At 29.2% G+C, this 18,088-nt stretch overlaps 3 protein-coding genes across 7 annotated transcripts; 1 reads left to right on the forward strand and 2 right to left on the reverse strand.

Moving 5' to 3' along the window:
• The first annotated feature begins 1,294 nt into the window (after positions 1-1,294).
• Positions 1,295-5,090, forward strand: LOC138941188 (protein arginine N-methyltransferase 9). 2 transcript variants are annotated; one of them, XM_070310613.1, is made up of 7 exons: positions 1,295-1,887; positions 1,959-2,085; positions 2,250-2,651; positions 2,762-3,754; positions 3,955-4,111; positions 4,331-4,432; positions 4,517-5,088. In XM_070310613.1, exons 1-7 carry the CDS (start codon positions 1,725-1,727, stop codon positions 4,862-4,864), a joined length of 2,292 nt encoding a protein of 763 aa, XP_070166714.1. In that variant the 5' UTR covers positions 1,295-1,724; the 3' UTR covers positions 4,865-5,088. The 2 variants fall into 2 exon arrangements, with proteins under 2 accessions (XP_070166714.1, XP_070166715.1); XM_070310614.1 differs by lacking the exon at positions 1,295-1,887 and having other exon boundaries at positions 2,009-2,085; positions 2,324-2,651; positions 4,517-5,090.
• LOC138941189 (serine hydrolase-like protein) lies at positions 3,772-7,684 on the reverse strand. Of its 2 annotated transcripts, none has more exons than XM_070310616.1 (2): positions 7,602-7,684; positions 3,772-6,575 (listed from the first exon to the last, which is right to left on the reverse strand). In XM_070310616.1, the coding sequence occupies exon 2, from the start codon at positions 6,514-6,516 to the stop codon at positions 5,623-5,625; it is 894 nt and encodes a 297-aa protein (XP_070166717.1). In that variant the 5' UTR covers positions 6,517-6,575; positions 7,602-7,684; the 3' UTR covers positions 3,772-5,622. The 2 variants fall into 2 exon arrangements, with proteins under 2 accessions (XP_070166717.1, XP_070166716.1); XM_070310615.1 differs by having other exon boundaries at positions 7,503-7,661.
• Positions 7,685-8,969: 1,285 nt separating this feature from the next.
• On the reverse strand, positions 8,970-17,305 carry Dnmt1a (DNA methyltransferase 1a). Of its 3 annotated transcripts, none has more exons than XM_070310493.1 (17): positions 17,233-17,305; positions 16,895-16,984; positions 15,748-16,317; positions 15,213-15,576; positions 14,810-15,133; positions 14,558-14,710; positions 13,952-14,408; positions 13,615-13,808; positions 13,105-13,522; positions 12,561-12,884; positions 12,302-12,453; positions 11,806-12,140; positions 11,612-11,723; positions 11,231-11,380; positions 10,986-11,152; positions 10,574-10,814; positions 8,970-10,265 (listed from the first exon to the last, which is right to left on the reverse strand). In XM_070310493.1, exons 3-17 carry the CDS (start codon positions 16,311-16,313, stop codon positions 9,873-9,875), a joined length of 4,350 nt encoding a protein of 1,449 aa, XP_070166594.1. In that variant the 5' UTR covers positions 16,314-16,317; positions 16,895-16,984; positions 17,233-17,305; the 3' UTR covers positions 8,970-9,872. The 3 variants fall into 3 exon arrangements, with proteins under 3 accessions (XP_070166594.1, XP_070166595.1, XP_070166596.1); XM_070310494.1 differs by having other exon boundaries at positions 17,096-17,299; XM_070310495.1 differs by having other exon boundaries at positions 17,245-17,298.
• Positions 17,306-18,088: the final 783 nt, after the last annotated feature.

Below are 18,088 nucleotides of genomic sequence, written 5' to 3' on the forward strand. Positions count from 1 at the left end.
TTGGGCCGCATCTTTCTCGAGGCATGACAGAGTCGTTTTCTCAGGCATCTCTTTTTTTGGTAGAATGGAAACTCGCCGGGGAAACGCCCACAAGTTTAATTAAAAAGATGATTCAATTATCTCATTTAACAAATTAATTTGTTATTATCCTGGATAAATTCTTTATCCGCTATGGAGAGTACATTGAACGTTTCACGATCTGATTAATCTTTACTCGAATTCATTCTGCAAGTAACGTATAGCCATAAGTATATAATTATAACGCGATGACTCACAAGCTCCCTTGAATTAGCGAGAGTATAAAAAATATAAAAAAATATATCTCAAATTCTTAGTTGATGTATTATCTTGAAAATTTTTAATTTGATAAAATATATATAATTTGTAAGCAAGAATACATAACAAAGAGAAATTGCGTAAATTATATGTACATATCGTTAAATGTATCGATCTATTTAATAATGAATTCTTTTATAATGTTTAAACATCAGGAAAATGCATATTTATTTGCCTTTTTTCGAAAATAAAGATATATGAGATAAATAATCTCTTTTTTCCTAGTCTTATTTTCTTAATTGTTCTCTTGTGCCATCTCCTAATTAGATAATTGAAAACATATATATGTAATATAAAAAAATTAGAAAAATTGCTTCGTAAAACAAGGTTTTTTTTTATGTTTAGCCTCTCGCTTATTGTTTATTATGCGTTAATATATATTTCGCGTGACAAATACAGCTTCGATCTCTCTCTGAAATTAATGTTTTTGGGTCATATATAATTCATTTTGCAATGCAAATTTTATGTTCTATAAATAGGATATATTATAGGGAAGTATCTTTTATGTTAAATGTATGTTATGTTAATTAATAGCTTAACCTCCAATCCTCTTCATAATAATGGTCTGAGAAATTAGCGATCTTTTTTTCGCCTTTCAGAAATATTGGTTCATGTTTGAAGGCAATTAGTAAAGGTATATTATCCATGATTAATGAAGGGAAGAAATGTTAACGATGAAAAAATAAGAGAAGATCAAATATATTGCTCGTCCAGATTGATCATCTTATGTGTCTGAAAATATAATATATTATATTAAAGATTCATCAGAGATTTTAATATGGACTGAAAATTAAACTTATATGCGAATATATTGTTCATCTTTCCTAATGTAATGTTGATATGATATGTTACTTCTTTATAATTGATAAAGAATGAGAAATTTATGTTCGTGTATACATTGACATATACATATATGTTTGCAGTTTTATTGGACGTGATTATTTAGCTGGCAGCTGTTTTGATTGAGCATATCAGAGCTTGTGGTACATTATTGTAAGAGACTCAATTACATTGTATATATTGTTATATTTAGAAGATGATGTTTGCGCAAAGCATCGAATCTAATCAACGAATCTAGATTCGCTGAAATATTGCTCACTTTTGAATACATATGTGAAATAATATGTCAAATACAACCATTCGTGCCTAATATATTTTAAAGAATGTGTCAACATATACACAGTTTCGTTCGCGATACAGATCGAAGTATATATAAGTGTTAGGTTAATTTCATGTTTGTTATATCGATAGCAGAAGTGATTAAAATTATTCCTAATAATAATCATACATTTGACGTAACAACTATCAATTTTAAGTTTTATAAAAGCAAAGTGATTCTGATAGAAAACAAACAGTGCAAACGAAATAAAGAATTTAATTGATGCAAAATGCAAGCAGAAGTAAACGATATACTGGAAAAGTCGTTGCAAAAAGCTAGGGAACATGACAGAACTGGAAATGTTGGAAGAGCTTATGCGTATTACACTATTGTTGCGGAGCTATGTCCTGCAAAAAGATCAGAAATTGAAGAAACATTCACAGATGTACTATGTAAGGCGCAGTGTTTAACATTCTTCTTATATAATTATAATAGTACTGATAAATATATATTTAATTTTCAGGTGAATGGGGGATACAATTAGCAGAGGATAACAGATTTTCAGATGTTGTACGCTGTTATAAACATTCCTTGGATATTTATCCAAATAATCCTCGTATGCTGAATAATTTTGCAGCACACTTGTTACGGTAATTTCAATTTTATGATGTATTAATGCTAATTGTTCTCTCTATTGTTTTTATAATAAATTGTTAAAATTGCTTTTTTAAATAATATCTAAAAAGTTCATTATATTATTAATATAATTAGTAACATTATATTGATTCAATATTGTTTATATATATTGTTAAAGAAATAACAATCCTATAAGGGCGACAGAATATTTAAAAAGAGCTTTGAAAGTTGATCCTAACTTTCTACCAGCAGAACGAAATTTACAAAATGCATATAGCATGGCAGTAGACAGGTGGCACTTTACAATGCTTAATGACAAGTGGAGAAATAATGCTTTTGAAAGAGCTATACGTAAGAGAATCAATCAAGGATATGATACAGTGTTGGATGTAGGAACTGGTACAGGTCTTTTGAGCCTATATGCAAAAACTGCAGGAGCCACAAAAGTGTATGCATGCGAATGTTCTGAAATAATGACATTAATTGCAAAAGAAGTATTAGAATCTAACAACGCAACTGATATAAAGTTAATACCAAAACTATCATTCGATCTGAAAATACCTATAGACATTTCAGAAAGGTTTGTGTATGCAACAATATATATCATATATCATTTTGATATTTTGTGTTGATTTAATTATTGTATTAAATATGTGTGCATTGATTAATATTAAAAATATATAATTCTAGAGTAAAATTAATAGTGACTGAAACATTTGATGCTGGCTTATTTGGAGAGTTTGTAGTACCATCTATGATTAATGTACACATGAACATTTTAGATATGAATGGTATGGTAATACCTATGGGTGCCACCGTTTACACAGCAGCTATTGAGTGTGAACACATTAGATACAGATCATCGGTAGTTTTTGATAGAATAAAAGATAGTACTTTAAATTTTAATAAAGTTTCTATATTATCAGACGATGAATATTATGATACAGAAAATCTGGAAAAAGTTCAAATTAATTATGTTACAGAGCCACAAATTCTCTTTAATGTAAATTTTAACAATTTGTTACAATTGCAAGAATTCTACAAAGATGGAATAAAACAAATGTTACAAGCGAAATGTAGATATGATGGTATCATAGATGGTCTAGTTGCTTGGTTTAAGTTACATCTGGATGAGGAAATTATGCTGGATTCCTCGGATGGAAAGTCTTGTTGGCAACTTGCTGTTTTTCCGGCAATACCTATTGTATGCCACGAAGGCAATATCTTGACGATAAAAGCAGAAACATTGAAGAGTAAACTAAAATGTTCTTATAGCACAGGCAATGCACAATCTAACAAGGATTGTAAATTTTTATATCGTTTGGCAAAAGAAATCATTGTCTTTTTAAATGACTTTAATTATGTCAAATTGCTCACAGAGATTGCTAGATACCAAGAGAATAAAAAGATAAAATATATTTTGGATACTTCGCCTTTTCCAATTTACGGGTTAACATTATTAAAAGAATGTAAAGATAGTGAAATTTTATATTACAAAACTGACAACGAAATTCTTCGTTTTTTGATTGAACAAATAGCTCGAGATAGCGGACTTCGAGGAAAAGTGCATATGATATCAAATTATGATGAAATCCCATGCTCCTTAGATTCTGTATTTGTTCATAATTTTGACATTAAAGGCGAATTGAAAGACAATCAGGATAGTTGTTATGGAATTTTCAGGTACTATATTTATATTGTATATAAAATTTATACCTAATTTTTTTATACATGCTTTTTGTTTAATTATACTTATATTGTAGATAAGTATTACTATACTTATATTATGTATAACATTTATATATAATTTTTTAATACATTTTTTTTTTTATTTAATTGTATGTATTAAAGATCTATTATATCATTTATCTCCTTTGTTATAGGCATTTACTTAAACCAAATGGTGTGTTATTGCCAGAAAAAATTTTTCTTATGGGACAATTAGTATACTCAGAAGATTTACCAAACATGGTTTATGTGCAAGATGTAAACCTCCAGAAATCATCTAATACTCCTATTTGTGTTCATGATGATTTGAAAGTATGATAATATTTCAATATAATTTTAAATTGTATGTTTGTGTATATATATAACAATGTGCGTTCAATACAAGAGAATATCAGAGAGAGAGAGAGAGAGAGAGAGAGAGAGAGAGAGAGAGAGAGAGAGAGAGAGAGAGAGAGAGAGAGATTATTAAAAACAAGATTACAGAATTTTATTTGTAAAATTGAAATAAAATAAATATATTTTTCTTTTCAGAGGTCAGATAATGAAGACAATCCACATTCGCGGAATAATACAACCAATAAAGTAAATAAAAGTACAAACTATATAATCGCAGAACACATTAATAAATATAAGGTAAGTCATTTAGGATTTTATTCTAGATTAAAACTTACTTACCAAGTTACTTAATTTTTATTAATTATGTTTATTCTATTGCAGATTAATCAAATATTTGATTTGAATTCGAGTTTATATTCATGTGAGATCATGTCTGAGGCACAAATACTGATAGAAATGAATGAAACGGAGACTACTGAGGTAATCGTGAATTTTGGGCAAATGAATAGCACAAAAAGGAAAACTTTACCAAATGCCTTAATATGCTGGTACAAGATTCAGCTCAGTTCGCAACATATACATGATACAAAGAAGAATGATTCTTTTATGAATCACACAGCAATAGTTTTTGAAGATGAACTAAGAAACATTATTTTGAAAGATAAAGAAATAAAAATTAAAGTCCATCAGATGAAAGGTTTAGTAAAAATTACAGTAGTAAATTTGTAAAAAATATATAAAAAAGAATAAACTATTTTATAACTTTGTACAATTTTTTACAAAATACGATTTTTGTAAAACAATTTTCGACTTTAATACATTTTAAACTATCTTTTTTACACCTTTTTTGCAAAATATATTAATATATATGTATATTGTGATAAGACTTACAATATATATTCATATATTGTAATCTACATTAAAAGAAACTATTAAAATAATATAGCTGTATGATGTACTGTACAAAATAAAACTATTTTTGTCAAGTTGAAATAGAAAAAGAAATGTTTAAGAAGCATGTAAATGCATGATTCCTTATAAAAATCCTTATGAGAAAGACTACTTTGTTAGGAAGTCATACATTATAGGAAAGGAATATCATACATATATATCTCATGAACTGTCCTATTAATCTTTTTGACAACTCATAGTCAACAAAGCTTAAACACTATCAGATAATTAGATAAGTTTAACAAATTTGTTCCCTCAAACAATGATGAAAATAACTCTTTACTTTATAAAGAGCCAAAAGAAAAATCTTTAGAAGGATTTAACATTAAATATATATAAAAATATGATGACACTTTTAGATATATATTATATATTAAATTATACATTGATCCATTTCAGGCTACTTTCATGTTTAGATTTTTAATATTCTAAACCAAAACTTTTAGAAAGCATTATCATTTATCTTTTTCTATTTCAGCCTATTAAAAATTAGCAGACGTTTACATGCATAATCAATGCATTAATGTTACAAGTGTTTATAATTTACTAGAATTGCCACTAGTTAATATTTTACGTACAAATGGCGCAACTCTTTTAGGATCATTATTGTGACAATCATGATTTCCATCTATATTAATTACTTTAAATATGGTTTCCGGATTCAGTGTTTTCAGTATTGATGTAAACACATTTTCATATTTACTTATAAGGCCCTTTGATGGAACAAAGACATATATTGGAACTGAAAGCCTACAATTAAATTCGTGTGCTTGGTCCATAAATATAAAAGGAATATTTTTTAATCTTATATCTCTGTTATATATATATTTTCCATTTACTTTTGTAACTGCACGCTCAAGCAATGCATCAGCAGCTTCTGTATTCAGAGCTGCAACCCTCAAAGTTTTAAAAGCATATAGTACTTCTTCTTTAGTATAAAATATTGGTTCTATATTATTACTTGCTTTTATTGCAAGTGCAGATGCATTCTCAAAATACGATACAAGACCACTAAATCCATCATTAATTCTCATAGTAAATCCATCAAAACAAATTATTTTCTTGATTCTATGAGGTTGGAGGACACTAAAAATTAAACCTATTTGCGCACCAAAGCTATGCCCTATGTAAATACATGTTTTCCATTGTAACGCTTCTAAGATGAAATGTATTGCATGCGCATAATTCATATAGTCTAGCATTATCCAAGATGGAAAGTGTGACGACCATCCGTGGCCGGGTAAATCTACACATACATAGTAAAAAAAACCTATTGGTAAATACTTCATTAATCTATTATACGATCCTGCATTATCTTGACGACCATGCACCATTAAGACATGTTCTCCTGTGGAAGGACCATATGTTCTGGCAGCAACATGACCCCAAGGTACGATGAGTTTTATTTCCTTACAATCTATTTCTGCCATTTATGCTGATTACTTTCACAATATATAACTTATTAAACAATGTGCAGCAACTCCATTCACTGAAATTAGACATTTAAAAAAGATTATGTTGTATGTATAGAACAATTTGTATGTAGACCAACTACAAAATTTAGCACTGTTAATATATAATTTTTTTTTTTTCGATCATATAGAAATATTTCGTTATTTAAAATATAATTTTTACATGTTAATTTTTGAGAAATATATATATATATTTTTTTTTAATCAGTTATAAGAATCAAATTTAAATTATTGCATTATATATCAAGCAAAATATTTGCCAAATTTTCCAAAATATAAATTTTTTTTATAAAACGCTCTTTTTTTGTGACTTAGAATAACAATTTTAAAAGATAAAATATCACATACATCACACAATGTAAGATTTGAATTTATGTAAATACATATTTTCACAAGTAATTTCAACATATGTGTTATATGTTGATAGATTAATATTTTTTTTAATAATCTGTTATGATATGTTGCATAAAAATAGTGCATTTATAAATATAATAATAACATCCATTTTATTTTGTTTTAATATTGATTGACAATAATATATCAATTTTTTATTTTTATAGTAAATATAATTTTAAAAAATATTATGAAGATTTTTATTTATGCTTAATATATCTTAAAATATACTTTGCTATGTTGTTTGAAATATCATCTATTAAACTTTTCTTATTAATTCTTTATACAGGTGTATTTCTAGGAAATTATTTCCTTACTATATTATATAATTTTATGTAAGAATATTTTTTTCGAAAAGTAATTTCTAAAAAACTAAAATTTTAATTAGTAAAATAGAGGACAATTTTTCCGAAAATACAATATATATAAATAAAATTAGATCTGTCCCTTTTAAGTCACTTTTTCTTACATTTAAAAGATAAATATATTCATTCTTTTGAATGAAGAAAATAAATAAACGAGAAAATATGATTGAAATAGAACATATATACCTTCTCTATATATTTACAATCCAATTTGTATCTTATATCACAAAAGTATAAAAGAATTTTTCTATGAGGTATAAATTTCAACTGTTAAATACGACATACGTGAACTGTCGATTTCGATTGATATAAGATCTGTCCTTTATGTCCAATATGGAGAGAAAAAAATAAACTTTGAACTAATGTAGTCAGTTCAGCTGTAAAAAATAAACCTTGTGCAGAAAATATATACATATCATTTGCAATTCAAATTTCCCTCTCTTCGGCACATCTTATATTCGTTAGCATTTATATCTAGTTTTTACATTTATCGATTATTTTCTCCATTATCATTTCTATTTTGTTATTCGCAAAAGTTATTTTAAAAAAACTAAAAGTCATATCCAATTATATTGTAAATATTGGTCAATATGATTATCAGTTTTTCTATTTTTTTTTATGTGATTCGCAATTCTAAATGCTAAAGGTACATTTTCATGTACTATAAACTCGTGCAGCAAAGAGGTCATGTGATCAAAATGGACGAATCAGCGGCCAGACCATCGTCACTCATTCGTCCATTTCGATCATATGACCTTTTTGCCGCACGAGTTTGCAGCATATGAAATTACCTTAAGATCCATAAAAGAAAGAGACAAAAAAGAAATAAGAAAATCTAACAGTTTTTAAAATAGTATTATTTGTTAACCTAATACTTGTTGGTCTTATGAACGAATGACTTCTATAAATTAGTAATGTAAATATATTCTATAGATAAAAAGTAGATATTGCGAAATCAAGTAGACAAACGAATCATAGAGTAGGTTTCAAAACTTATCCTAATATAATTTTCTCTCTGAGAAAAATTTTACTTGATGATCGGTCCAGAATCAATCAGAAACGCTAAAAAAAGTTTCGGATTGGCCATCGAATAAAATTTTTTTTGAATAAAAAATTTTATACTGTTTTGGAACTTAGCCTAGAGAAAAAAATATGGGGAATACGAAGAAAAAATTGATTAAATTGCAATTATATAATAATATTTCAATTCTGTCCCTCTCTCTTTCTTACACTGATTGGCTCTTTCTTTTAGAACTAACAAATCAACATCGAGTGTTGACAAGATGATAATTGAGCATTTTCTAACCGCTGAACGCGACTAATGTCAATATTTCCTCTTTTTTTTTATCTGATCTCGCTATCAAAGCATATAGCGGTATGGAAGCTGGATGACTTGGCTCTATGCGATCTAATCTTATTCTATATCTATAGTTAAATGTGTAAAGTTGTCAAATTCAGCTGCTTTGTATTATTATCATTTTATCAAATAATGAATAATCACATAATATAAAATGCACATATGCAAATAACAGCGAAATTTTCAAAAATTAATTTCATTCACATAGGATATTCCAGGATCATGAAGATTTTCTTTAACAAATAGATTTTAAAATATTTATTTTTAGGAAGAATTAAGTAAAACGCATTAGAATTATTTAACATTTTAGTATTACAGAATTAAATTATATAAACATATGTAACAGAATTTTATATTTCAGTCGAGTTTTGTCTTAACATTTACATTTCAATAAATTCTGCCCTATTTCATTTCACCCAAACTAATTAATTGTATTGAACTCATTGTTAATACAAATTTGCAGATCAAATTCATAGCTATATTGGGCTGTAGTTAAAATAAAAATAATAGCAGAAACATTCTATATGTGTATGCATGTGTATAATTGAATATTTATTAAGAAAAAGCTAGAAATATATATGATTAATAAAAATTAATATGTAAATACTAATTATAAAAACATTATCATGAATGCAAGTGAAAAAATCTTTATGGGATTTGTACAATATTGATACAATATTGGATTCATATGACTTTTAATGAGAATAATGTTTATCCAATTACAACATATCCCATTTTTAAATCTATTTCAACATTTTTACATATAAAATCTGCAATTAAAAATAAATGTAACTACTATATATAGATCCCCTTTATTCTGAAATAGTTTTGTATATGCATGTTGTGTATATCTCTTTCTATAAATTAGAATTCTTTTCTTGCATTGTTTATTACACATTTGTCATATGAGTTTATGAATGTGTCTAAAGTGGGAAAAGAAATGAAAAATTGCATGACATTTTTATACTGCACATATATCATTAGAATAAAAGATCCCAGAATAGAGCAATAGCTCAGTCCCATAAGATTTAAATAAAGGGGAATCTACACTGTGGAACAAGACTTCACCCTTATGGGTACATATTATATCAGATATCAGAGTATATAATTCGAATTACTTAATACTGAGCACTATTTTAAGAGATATAAGTGGAACCATAATATCTAAACGTTTTAGTCGATGGGAATTTTTTCTTTATCTACGACGAATATCGTCTATGTCGACTAGTCGCATTTTTGCCTCTATTAGAACTGGTGCTCGCGCCATTGTGAGTGGCTGGTGTGTGGCTGTTAGATATGGCATTTGTGACAACTTTGTCATTTTCATCGATACTCCTGTTGTTCCTTGTGACTGTATCAGCACAGCTTTTTGTAAATTCAAATTTCGTATTCGACGATATCGTTGTGTCACGTATGCATTTTCTTATCTCGTGCCCAATGGCAGCTCCCAATGGTGGAGGTACCGCGTTACCAACCTGTCGATGCTTATCGAGTATTGTACCATAAAAACGAAATGAATCTGGAAATCCTTGGGATCTCGCGCACTCTCTAACGCTCACGACTCGATTTTGCGCTGGATGTAAAACGCGACCCTGGAAATTAATATTATAATATTTGAGAGATCCATCTGACTTTATTGAATTAAAATTATAATAGAGAAATTGCGCAAAATGCAGAAGTGTGTGTTGTCAATTTGTGTACATTTTAATAAGCTTATAGAAATCGTGCAGTAATGTTAATTGCCTCAAATTACTATTTTAAAATATATTGCGCAAAATCGCATTATATAATAGTTGTATATTTTTTTTATTGATAGTGTTATAATTTTTTTTATTATTGTATATATTCCAATCAAATTTTATATTATTTTCATTTATTTGTATTATTTTCATCGGTTTACCTGTTTACCCATCGGTTCTGGATTAGTGATAGTTGTACTGAAAAATCCATCCCATTCGAGTCTTCCATATAAACCCGACCAATGATTATGTCGGTTTCCGGTATGCGGCAAACACCAAGGAATTAAAGTATTAAATTGCCTATCGATGGGATCACATACTCGACCACTACTGCAACTGCATACTCCGCGCAATGCACCTGTTGAACTTTTTCCAGCTCTCTTATCATGGTGCATATATTCCCTAGAAAAAAAAAAAAGATTAAAATATTAATCTAAATATGATAATTATACGCTGTAATTAATTGACCAAATCTTAATTATGATTAAAGAAATTCACCAACATAATTTACATCATAAATTTAGAAGAATAATTTAGCAAAAAAGAAAAAGATATGATAGACTTTATACATACAATTTTTTGGAAAAGGTACCATCGCTCAATCGTACTGCGATATTTGGTAAATCACGCCAATCAGAACCAGTTGCAGTTGGAATATGAGACATTCGTGCCTCCACAAGCGAAGTCATTTCTTTACATATATGATCTCGCAATATCGGCTGGTATTGCTTACCTCTCATCTGAAATGAATGAAATCAAGTGAATTCTAACAATCGTTTTCAAAAATGTATCAAAATGCTTTTTCTTAAGATAGTTACCTTTCTTTGGAAATGTGATAATGGTTCACTACCATAAGACATCTCCTCTTTGCTCCAACCGTTTTTAATATCCGGTAAATCACACATAGCATCCTTTACAGTGATCGTTCTAAACGGGGCGGAGTCCGTCCAAACACAATTAGAGAGATACTAAAAAACATATATCATCATTTCATTATCAGAAGAAAATATTATATAATACAAAAATAATTTCGATATATACTTTTCATACATCTGTTGCAATGTGTAACTATTTATATAATTTTGGCTTGATTGCACTAATTTGTCATGAACTAATTACAGAAACAATATCATACAGCAAAACAAATACCATTACAGATATATTGTAAGTATAAAACAGATATAAATATGAAGAAATACCTTCTTGTTATCTACTACTACATGTAGTGAGCAACATCGTTTATTAAATACATGCATTGGTTCTGGATATTTTGGAAGTATCTCTCCAGGGGCAGCGGCTAAAATTATCATTCTAAAAAAATTGATGAATTATAGTGAATGAAAAAAAATCTCTGTTACCAAGCAATATTGTAAATAAAGAAGAAGGAACAAACCTTCTTCTCGTTTGCGGTATCCCATAATTACCAGCTTGAAGAATACCGAATGTACATTGATAACCCATACGAACGAGGCACCTTAAAGTCAATTTTAGCACCATATATCTTTTAAAAAACACAAAATTTCGCACATTTTCCATCACAAAAAATTTCGGTCGATAATAGTCACAATAGGATAAACACGAAACAATGAGAGAACTTTTAAATAATGAGTACTGTCGCAAGTTAAAGCGATTCATGCCACTGAAACCCTGACAGGGTGGTCCACCACACAAGATTTCAACTTCTCCTTTCTGGGGAAGTTTTTGACCATTGTCATCTGTAGAATCGCCCTAAAAAAAAGTAATATTTTATTAATTTTGCAGAAAGAATAATCACAATATAATCTCTATTTCTCTTTTTTTTATAAGTTTTTTTATAATATATAAAAAAATAAAATATTTTATATGTTACATTATGCAAGAATTAAACTGTAATGTAAAACAAAGCTTACATTCATCACTTTTCGTAACAATGTGTTGCAATCATCTGAAAATACTATAGTCTTTGGATTATTTAAACGATATGCATATGCCGCGGGTTCTTCTTTTTCAATTGCCCATAAATTTTCGGCTATTCCTGCTTGATGCAATCCTTCGGATAATCCTATTAAATGCGCAACGATAGTTATAGTTTGTATTATAATATTTAAATATATATGCATAGGGCTTCTAATGAGAATGTATATATATGGTTTAATAAAATATATTTACCTCCACAACCAGCAAAAAGGTCTAATGTCCTTAATTTTCTTGTCACAACAGGATGATGTACAGGTTTGTCAATAACTGGCTTATTTTCAGTCTCCCCTATCTTTTTTGCTTTTGATTTACCCTTCCCTTTCCCTTTTCCAGGTTTACCTATGTTAATAATATTATAGGGTGGCTCATCAAAGGTTTTTTCTTTAATATTATATGCTTCAATAAAATAAAATCTGTTTGGACCACCCATAAACCATTCTTCAACAGATTCATTCAGATTTTCAGAATATGCTAGATAACATTTACCAGCAACTTCAGAAAACTTTACACTGCATACTATAATAACAGACAAAACACAATGATTAATTATTTAAAAAAAGTATAAAACCTATGAAATATAGATGTGTACAATTAATTTTATATTTCTAATAGTATAATATCATATTATAAAATTTCAATACACCAACTATTAGTCGATAATATTAGAAATATAGAATTTAAATTGACAAAGAATTGATAAAAAGAAATGTCATACTCTTAAATGATCATAACTTACCCTCGTCGCTCCAATAAACCATGTTGAGATCTACTTGCTCCATTAATGTTACATCTCGATGAGTATTCTCCGGTCTATACATTTTGTTTACTTTAATATAAATGTCTGAAGGCGATACTATTAAATCAGTTGTACTGGCATAAATTGCATTTATATAACCAATGTGGAAAGGTTCGGGTGTATCAACATTTGAGAATTTTGCTTTTTCCGAGACTTTTCTGTAAAACTCTGGATACATATCTTCATCTACAATTTCCCTCTTTGGTTTCTCAGCTTCTTGAAACATCTGTTTATACTTAAATTTAAAAGCACTTGGGTACAAAAACACTGCACTGCCAACTCTATATTCTTCATCTTTATATCTCACTACTCCATAAATCACTTCCTTACTGCTCTTTTCTTCTATACGCTCAAAAACCTAAATAGACAAAAACAAGACTTCTTAAACAATTTTTGTAATTTAAATTTTCAGGACATTTAGAATACAACTTTTTATTAAACATTTTTTACCTTAGGCGTATTATATTGTTCTAATGCTCTTAGCCGTGCGCAAGCGGGACAAAATCGATGACTATTTTCTTTTCGCAGGCATTCCGGATCCGGTAACGGACTCTCAAATCGAGCAGTTTCAGGAGTATATTTCATCTGATAAAAAAATGTTTTACCATCTATATCTTTTATTTCATCATCTATATCCATATTACCTGTAATATAAAATTACATATAATTATGTAAATACAGAAATAAAATATTGGAAAAATTGAATTAATAAATAATTTTGTAATAAATATATATATATATATATATATATATATATATATATATATAATTTATCTGACATTCTTACCCAATTCAGACCAATTATCAGGCATTTTCTTATGAACAACGATTGCTTTTGAACTAACAGATGTAAATGGTACATCATCGCAATCATCACTTAAAAATAATTCCAAGGGATCTGAAGTTTCACCAAGTATGGTATCAGTACCCCTACGAAGCCAATTTGCATGAAATTGTTTTACTCCATTTTTATTTTCCCACATAAACATGATTTTATAAATATGTAAAGGAATTGCCGGATTTCTTGGTTCTACCAAAACATAATCGTTTATTTGAATTCTTTCATTTCCAACTATAACTGATTTATAATATGTCTTTTGCCCATCAACAATTTTATCTTCTTCTTCCCATACTATGTCTTTTTTAAGTTCTTTGAAATCCTTTTTTGGTTTCTCTTCCACTTTTTGATCTTCTACTAGACTTTCATATTGTTCTTCATTTTCTGGATCAGAATCATCTGCTTCCTACATATATAGAAATGTACTTAATTAAATATTATGATAAAAAAATATAAAATATAAAAAAATAAATTGAATCCATTTTTAAATATATATTGTACCACTTTAGTAACAAGTGACCGATATAATATACAAACTTAAATTTTGATTTATACCTGGATTGCCATATTTGGACATCTTCTCTTGATACATGCTTGCTTACTTCTTCCACTGCCTCCAAATTTTGTCATATCTTTACAAGAAGTACAAACACCACAGTCAGGTTGTTGACAGTTTTCACAAACACCACATCGTTGTCTTTTAGGTCCCTAGAGAGAGAGAAAGAGAGAGAGAGGGAGAGAAAAAAATCTTAACTTTATTTTATAATTAATAATCATAAAAATAATATAACATAGCAATATACATACTATCGATATTTTATCCTCATGTTTAGCAAGTTGATCAGCAAAAATATTTTCAAATGTGTTGCTAACTAATTTTGTTGTTGTAGCCTTTGTCCAGGCAGGCTTCTTAACTTTTTGCTCGCGTCTCGTCCGACGAATTGCTGCTTTTTTACCTAATGTAACACCAGCGAGATTTGCAAGAGATCGCATACAAGGAGTCGTAATAAGAAGGCTATCTTCAGCATTGGCGGAATCATCGAATGATGAAACTTGATCGCAAATAAATTGTGCGTGACGCAACAATGCGTCTTCTGTGAACTTTGTCATACCTTTAGGAGGTACCACAGTCTGCAATAATGCAAGAATGATACAATATCTGTATTAAAAAAATAAATTAAAATGTTAAAATATGAGATAATAAACTTACTTGAAGTTTGTTTAGTAAGTCTTCATAGGTTGGGCTAATTTCATCTAGCAAAAATTCTATAACTAATTTGCTCATATATATCTTCTCTTTAACAGCGTCCATGTATGGTGCATAAGCTTCAGATGGTTCCATCAAAATATATTCCGCAAATGCAGTATTAAAACCTATCAATGCCAATTCTCCTCCATCAAATCCAGAAACATACCATTCATTTATTGGCCCCATATCTTTTGTTGGTACACCTCCTTCAGGAGAAGGATCTTCTTCATAAATAGCTTTCATGTATCCAGAAAAATACAACATTACATTTTTCTCTATGAGTCCAGTGTCAAAGGCACACAGATGCCCATTCTTATCGTAAACACTAAAAAGAATAATCTTTCCATCATATAATATATATAATATAAAATCTATATAATATAAAATTATATCTATATAATATAAAAAGATGTTATATATATATATATATATATATATATACATGCTTATTATATTGTATATATAAAATGAATGATAAAAAATACATAAAGCTTACCTAAAATAAGTTAATTTATTTTGTGGTCTCTCATCGCTTTCATGTATAAAAGATTCATCTCCTGTAAATAAACACAGCTTAGGATCTGTTAAAGCTATTTGTTCTTCCATTGCACCATTTGGATGTCCCTGATACAACTTTGTTTCATCATCCAATTTCTGTTTACAATAATCGCATCGTTCAATTATAGTAAGGGTTCTCTTAACTTGGGATTTTAATTGAGATATTTCTTCGTTGTTCTCCATTTTCATTTTTTTCTCGACGTTTTCTTCTTGATCTTGGTTTATTTGTGGATTGTGATTTTCCTTATTAAATTCTACTGTACCATTTTTATCAGTTTCTTTTATTTCATGTTGCCGATCAGGCACTTTTGTCTCATGGTTTGCTTCATTGTTTAGCTTTTTCCTTTTCGTTGATTGTATAACAAGTAAATCCAATACAGATGGAGTTGCTTTAGCTGTTGAATTATTTGCTTCAATTGGTTCTTCTATATCAACATATTTTCTGCTACGAGACATTCTCCTACTGCTTGAACCTGGTTCGCCTTCTGGCACAGTAGGTGGCATGATTCTAAGTTTATGAAAAATATTTATATTATTATCATCCCTCCCCTATTATCAATCTCTAAATAATTTAAAAAATATTATAGACCATGATTTTAGTTAATAAATGATTTTTTTTGCATAGATTATATATATAAGCAGTAAATAATCATATTTTAAAGAATATGAGATATAAATATGTATTATTTGCAAATATTCATTCAGAATAGATATACATATAAAAATATAGATTTGAATAATGCAAATAAAACTCGATTAAATAATGTTTCTTCTTCCTTTTATTTAAGTTAATGTATTATTATTATATGCTTATTAGCGTATTATACATACTATATATTGGCAAACAGTAATATCAATATATATACTTTGTAATATTAGAAACACGATATTTCTTTGCTTTCTGCGTTACATATAAAAATAAAAATATTTACAGAGCTGCAACTATTCCTCGCATATAGCATCAATTTACTCGCTATATTGTTACACTCGGTAGCAACGAAAAAAAAAGAAATACGAAACAAGTGATGAATGCCCAGCTGTCAGCTCGTATATCAACGGTTGAGAAAAGTCTTAAGGGCGCTTACCTCGTGGATGACGTTGCGATCGATGAAACGCCGTCCAGTTTTACAGATTACGAGAGAACGTGGGTTATGTTGCTCGTGATATTTATCGATCTAGAACGAGATTTCATTGAGCGTCAGTTCGGCGGCAAAGCGTGTGTGTACTTGTGTACTACGAACCGCGTGTCTCGCTTCACGCACGCATGCACGCATGAACATACATACATAGATCATTAATAGAGATAAATAACGCCGTCGATATTATAAGCCTCGTGCAATAAAGAATGAGATGAACACGTGACGAACGATGAAAATTCCTCACTTTTCACAGAATCGCGCATATATACGCACTCGTTTCTTACCGTGTTACGTACTTCTATAACCGTGCATTGTACGCCGTGGCGCTCTATTCTGTTCCATTCCCGCCAATGTTCCCAGATAGAAAGGGATTATTCTCCTACTAGGGCTGCGGTCGAGAAGATGCTAGAGATGCTTCGAAGCATTGCGTTAACCAATTAGAATAAAGAAATCTTTACTCTCTTTGCCCTGATTGGTCAATCAAACGCTTCGAAGCATTTCTAGCGTCTTTTCGATCACAGCCTAGATCTCCCACTACATGCGACTGTTGATAGGTTAATACGCGATTGGGTTTTTCGCGCATGCGCGGCAAGCATGGTATCGATAAAGTACCTAGCATACGCAAAAAGCGGTACCGCGTGCACTAAAACTTTTCTAAAAATTTTTTATTTCTTTAACTTTTATACTAGTTTATTTTGCTACGTTAAGATAATCCATATTGTTTAAATATAAATTATAATTATTATTATTTATAACAATATATTTACATAATCTTATCTAACAATTAAGACTTTTATTTGTTTAACCTCTTCTAATTGTCTGCGAACCCGTCAAGATTTTTGCGACCAATTATCTGGGCGCGTTCAAGAAACACAACTGTTGAGCATCGTCTTGTCAATATTCGATGTTGATCTGTTGGTTCTAGAAGTAAGAACCAATCACGTTCGACTGCTATTCAACGGTTGTGTCTCCTGAACGCACCCAATATAAGCCGCTATTTCATTGGTATATATATATATATCGCCGCGCATGCGCGAAAAACCCGGCCGCGTACCATTATGAGGGCGTTCCAGGAGCACGCTTCTAGCGCTATGAGCATGCTTTATCTTTGTTCAACTTTCCATAAATAACAAAGATAGA

The sequence above is a fragment of the Polyergus mexicanus genome, unplaced genomic scaffold (assembly GCF_030449975.1).
Source record: "Polyergus mexicanus isolate NDT 795.1 unplaced genomic scaffold, iyPolMexi1.0 SCAF_18, whole genome shotgun sequence".
NCBI classification, from domain to species: domain Eukaryota; kingdom Metazoa; phylum Arthropoda; class Insecta; order Hymenoptera; family Formicidae; genus Polyergus; species Polyergus mexicanus.

Coding starts and splice junctions, on each gene's coding strand:
- LOC138941188 (XM_070310613.1), top strand. CDS start 1,725: ATGCAAGCAGAAGTAAACGATATACTGGAAAAGTCGTTGCAAAAAGCT. Junction 2,086..2,249: donor TTTGCAGCACACTTGTTACG/GTAATTTCAATT, acceptor ATATTGTTAAAG/AAATAACAATCCTATAAGGG. Junction 3,755..3,954: donor AGTTGTTATGGAATTTTCAG/GTACTATATTTA, acceptor CCTTTGTTATAG/GCATTTACTTAAACCAAATG.
- LOC138941189 (XM_070310616.1), bottom strand. CDS start 6,516: ATGGCAGAAATAGATTGTAAGGAAATAAAACTCATCGTACCTTGGGGT.
- Dnmt1a (XM_070310493.1), bottom strand. CDS start 16,313: ATGCCACCTACTGTGCCAGAAGGCGAACCAGGTTCAAGCAGTAGGAGA. Junction 11,724..11,805: donor ATACCGCAAACGAGAAGAAG/GTTTGTTCCTTC, acceptor CAATTTTTTTAG/AATGATAATTTTAGCCGCTG. Junction 10,266..10,573: donor CAGAACCGATGGGTAAACAG/GTAAACCGATGA, acceptor ATTAATTTCCAG/GGTCGCGTTTTACATCCAGC.